This window comes from Cystoisospora suis, assembly GCF_002600585.1.
Source record: "Cystoisospora suis strain Wien I chromosome Unknown contig_3817, whole genome shotgun sequence".
Classification (NCBI taxonomy): Eukaryota; Apicomplexa; class Conoidasida; order Eucoccidiorida; family Sarcocystidae; genus Cystoisospora; species Cystoisospora suis.
This window is the reverse complement of record NW_027156612.1, coordinates 210-5,130: the sequence shown is the minus strand read 5'-3', so window position 1 is coordinate 5,130 and position 4,921 is coordinate 210. Positions and strand designations below refer to the sequence as shown.

At 39.4% G+C, this 4,921-nt stretch overlaps 1 protein-coding gene across 1 annotated transcript; it reads left to right on the top strand.

Annotated features, from left to right (window-relative positions):
* Positions 1-786: 786 nt before the first annotated feature.
* CSUI_007281 (uncharacterized protein) lies at positions 787-1,332 on the top strand (the record flags this gene model as incomplete). The annotated part of the gene is made up of 1 exon (XM_068067429.1): positions 787-1,332. A coding segment is annotated over exon 1 (222 nt), but the record flags the coding sequence as incomplete, so codon positions are not given.
* Between the last annotated feature and the right edge of the window lie 3,589 nt (positions 1,333-4,921).

Below are 4,921 nucleotides of genomic sequence, written 5' to 3'. Positions count from 1 at the left end.
GTCTGTATCAGTCATCCAGAGTCCGTCGATAAATCAGTCATTTTCCGTCTCCTTTTCATATTTCTCTTTTCTTTCTTTCTTGCTAGTGTTGGAATTTTCATCTTGTCTGCTCTCATCTCCATCTAGGAAGTAAGAAAAGAAATAAGGGCGAAAGAAGAAAGAGAAACGAGACAGAGTTAGAGACACACAGAGAGAAAGAGAGAGAGAGAGAGGTCATAGACGTCTGTCTACTCGTGGCGCAAAGAGGATGAAGAAGAGGAAGGAGAAGAAGATCTCCCTGTCTCTTGTTTTGCTCCCTTCTTTCTCTTCGTTCTTCTTTTCAGAGCAGAGAAATGACAATACGTACAGAGAGATGGATGGAGATAGATACAAACTTCTATCTATCTTTAATCTATCTTTAATCTATCTATCTATCTTTAATCTATCTATCTATCTTTAATCTATCTATTTATGGTGATAGCCTTCACCTGTATGTCTGAATAGGAATATGTATGAATATGCCTCTATGTATGCGTGGATATATATGTATATATATGCATGAATATCTATCTATCAAGTATGAATATGTCTGTATGAATATATATGTTTGTGTATGTGTATATTTATGAATCTTTTAGACATTTTTATATCTCCCTTCATATCCACATTTACATACATACATACATACACACATATCTATACACATTCATATATCGATCTCTCTCACTCTCTTTCTCTCTCTCTCTCTCTATATATATATATATGTCTGTCTCTAAAGATCTCGTAGGAAGGACAGGGGGAGAGGAAGTGAAGAGGGTGTATATACAGATGTCTGTGTATATCACAACATTTCTATCAACTTCTACTTGATAAGGTCTATCTATACTTTCGAGGGAGTTGTCGGTCATACCCTTTTATCTTTAGCAAGTAAGCGAGAGATCTACCTAACCTCTCTTCCCCTCTTCACCCATCCTTCTCTTCTCTCTCCCTATTTTTCTTCTCTCACTATGTCTATCTACCTATCTTCAGCCTAGGTCTCACCTTCTCTCTAATAGTTTATCTATCTCTCTCTTATCTATATGTCTCCACTCTGTCTTTAATCTGCCTATCTATCTTTAGTTAGACTATGTATGTATGTAGATGCATGCATGCATGCGTCTTTAATTACGTCCACCTCTAGAGGGCAGGAGCGAGTCAATGCAGGTGGATCTTTCTCACACTCTTTCTTCATGTCTCTGGTCCTTAACTACGACGAGAAGAGAGAGATACCAATTCCTTTCTTTCTCTTATTCTCTTTCTCTCTCTCTTTGTCTGTCTTCTGCCTACATTCCTCCAAGCTCGCAATGACTCTCCTCTTCACATCGCATTTCCTCCGGACTCGACTTCTCTCTGTGCCTCTCTTTCTTTCATTCTTTCTCTCTTTCTGTCTTTCTTTCATTCTTTCTTTCTGTCTTTCTCTTTCTTTTAGCCTAGGGGGCAGTGGGGACGACGGAGAAAGAGAAGAGTTGTCCCATCTTCTTTTTCATCTTGTGTTTTGCATCGATAGCATAGGAGACAAGAAAGTATCTTGCAAGGACAGATAGAAGAGTTAGAGCGAAGAAGTCTATTTGGCTTACCTCCTTTCTTATTGATACCTCTTTCCTCTCTTCTCTCTGCCATTATCATATGTGTATTATTTAGCTAGTAAGAAGAAGGAAGATTAGACAAAAGAAAGAAAGAAAGAAGTTTTCTTTTTGACATAGTAATGACGTCCCTCATTTTCTTTCTTTCTTTCTTGTTCTATCAAATTGTCGTTTGCTTCTTTTCTCTTCCTCTGCGGACACTCAGCAAGTGAGAAATTCTCTAGGGATTTTCTTCTCTTTTCCTTTCATGTCGCAAACTCTTCTTCTTCGTATTATTTCTCTTCCACTTGTTTCGAGACATCTCTTTCGTACTCTTTCGCTCTCTCTCTGTCGAGCATAGAGACACGATGGCTGCGCACTCCTCTCTCTTCCATACCTCATGCATAAATAGATAGATAGATAGTATGCATGCAGAGGGAGAGATAGAAGAGAAAAGCGAGGGAGGCGGAGTGTATTGGCCTGCTTACCTAGAGAATCGTATGTGTACATCTGTCTAGAATCTGCGGTACCTTCTATCTATCAACCTATTTATCTACATATATATGTATAATCGGGAGAGAGAGAGCGAGAGGGATTTCTGCTATGTATGTATGTAGATACATACTTTCAGCCATGATGTACATATTGCCCCCGATGCTCTGTCTCCACCATGACAAGGAAAGAGTGTATACATGTAGACATATATAGATAGACAGATCTATCTCTATGTATCTACATATACATATGTATATACATGTATACAAGGGGGTATATATATATATATATACGTAAAGTCAGGTCTATCTTTATGTATCTCTGTGTATGTGCTGCTTTACATTGCATGTGCTTGTCTTATCAGGATGTAAGGTGTCGCTTCTTCTTCTTCTTCTTCTTTCGCGAGGGGGGATGACGGCGGGTCTTAAGTACACCTTGGACTTAGAAATAATTCTGGAAGTAGCAGGTGTTTTGTCTCCGTCGATTCCTCCGATCTTTCTCGGGCTCTTCTTCTTCTCTCTTTTTCATCTTGGACGACCTCTCCTCTCTCTCTCTCGCCTCTTCTTTCTATCTCTTGAACGGTCTTCCTTTCCTCACTCTCCCTTTCTCTCGAGCTGTCCTCTCTTTCTTTTTCTCTCTTCTGTCGAGAGAGAAAGAGATGTGGGCGGTGCTTCTCCTAGTAGAGACTTGCACTTGTTCTCTGGAGGTTATCTAAGCAGCACGTCCGTAGAGAGAGCGAAGAGTCTCACAGCGAATGACTCTGACCGTCCACCACGTATGAATGTGTATATCTATCTGGACCATGTGTGAATGTACCAAATATGTGTGGATGTGTATATGTATGTATACGTGTATGTATATATGAATCTATATATATATATATGTGTATATGTATTTGAATGTATATAGATGGAATTTGGCCTGCTTTCTTGGATAGACCAGGAGAGAAGATAAGGGAAACAAGACCAAGAAAAGAGAGAAAGAAAGAAAGAGAGAGAAAGATGTGTCGTCTCTTATCCTTTCTAGAACGACTACTATGTCATCGATGTTGAAGACCCTGCCCCTGGGGAACTCTCCCTCTTTCTATCTATACANNTGTATAGATAGAAAGAGGGAGAGAGAGAGAGGCAGGAGAAGTGTCAGCTAACAGGAGAGAAGGCAAGTAGTTCTTCTCTCTCTCTTTTTCGATGTCTCACTCGTTACTGTGCTTTTAGCTAGTCATCCGTCATGTGTCGGCAAGAAGAAGAAGAAGAAGATTAGGGTGGTAGAGATAGAGAGAGAGTTCGACACGCTGGTCTAGCAGTAGGGGGAGGAGGAGGAGATATCGCTCGAGGACAGATAGAAGAAGAAGAAGGAGCGAGGCATAATGCTTTCCTCTCTTTGGATTCTTTTTCTTCTTTTTCTTTCTTTGTGTGTCCGGTGTGTATTTATCTATTCCTTCCATTCAACGACAGATCGTAAGAAGAAGAAATACATCCCCAAGAGACAAGAAACGAAAAGAAGAAGAAGGAGAAGGAATCGATCAGTCGACAGCATACACATCAATCAGTCAAGTTCCTACTACTACTGGTCTCTCAGTGGCACTGCAGCGTCTTATACAAGACTTTCTATCTTTCTTCTATTTCTCTCTCATTTATCATCTACATCTCTCTTTACTCCCTCGTCGTCTTTCTAGTCATTTGGAACCTATATATTTATTTCGAGTCTATCTATCTTCAATCTATGTATTTATATATCTGTCTTTAGTCTATCCATCCATCTAGATACCTCTACGAGACACTTCAAAACGTGTGCGTAGTATACGTGTATGTGCATATCCATCTAGATCTATCTATCTTTAATCTGTATGTATATATATATATATATTTGTATCTTTCTATAATTATAATATACAGACGTGATTGACGGCTCATGTCTGGGGAGACTGGAAGACGTCCATACACTAGCCTTCTCTTTTCATATCTCGGAAATGTTTCATACACCCCGTATATCTGGGACTCTCTGTCTCTAGCCTATCTATGAGAATCGCAAAAATATCTGCATATCTATCTATCTATATATATATATGTCTATGTAATATATACGTATCTGTATCTTTCTATGTATCTCTCTCTCTATATATATATATATATGGAAAAGAGGTATTGATATAGCTATATATATCTTTATCGGTATGTATCTCTCGTTCTATGTATATCAGTGTGTATATGTGTGTATCTATGTATATAGATCTCTTCGTATGTATGTGCTTACATGTGCATAAGAGACGTGTTCTGATGGCCCCTCCTTATTTCTATACTTTCCTCAGCGAAAAGTAAGAGGGAGACAACAAGAATGGAGATGAGAACTACTCTCATTCTGCTGCACCTGACAGGAGGGAGGGGAGTCCATTCATCTATTTCTTCTTTGGACTTTTCTTCCTCTTTCTTCTTTCTTTTTCTCTCTCGGTCATGTAGTCTTCAGCCGTTCTTCCTTGCTATTCTCCTTAGTGTAGGAATTCTCCCTTTCTTCTCTTTCTCCCTTTCTTTCTCTGTTTCGCTTCTTTTCAAGCTCGAGAGAAAGAAATCCTTTTGCCTCGTGTGTGTTGTAGAGAAAGAAGAGAATGGCTTTCTATCTTCTCGTGAGGTGTACGAGGATGAGAAGAAAAAGAAGAAGATAGATCAGGTTCAGACACACGACTCGTCTAGATCTTCTTCTTCTTCTTATCGCTTTTGAAGATGCCTAGCTCCTCATCTATCCCTATGATTCGTACTACTCTACTACTTAGAGTAGCAGCTCGTATTCTCCTTATTTTTGCCCCTATGGGTATGGCGGTCGTGTCTACTCTCCACTTTGTCCATCTTTCT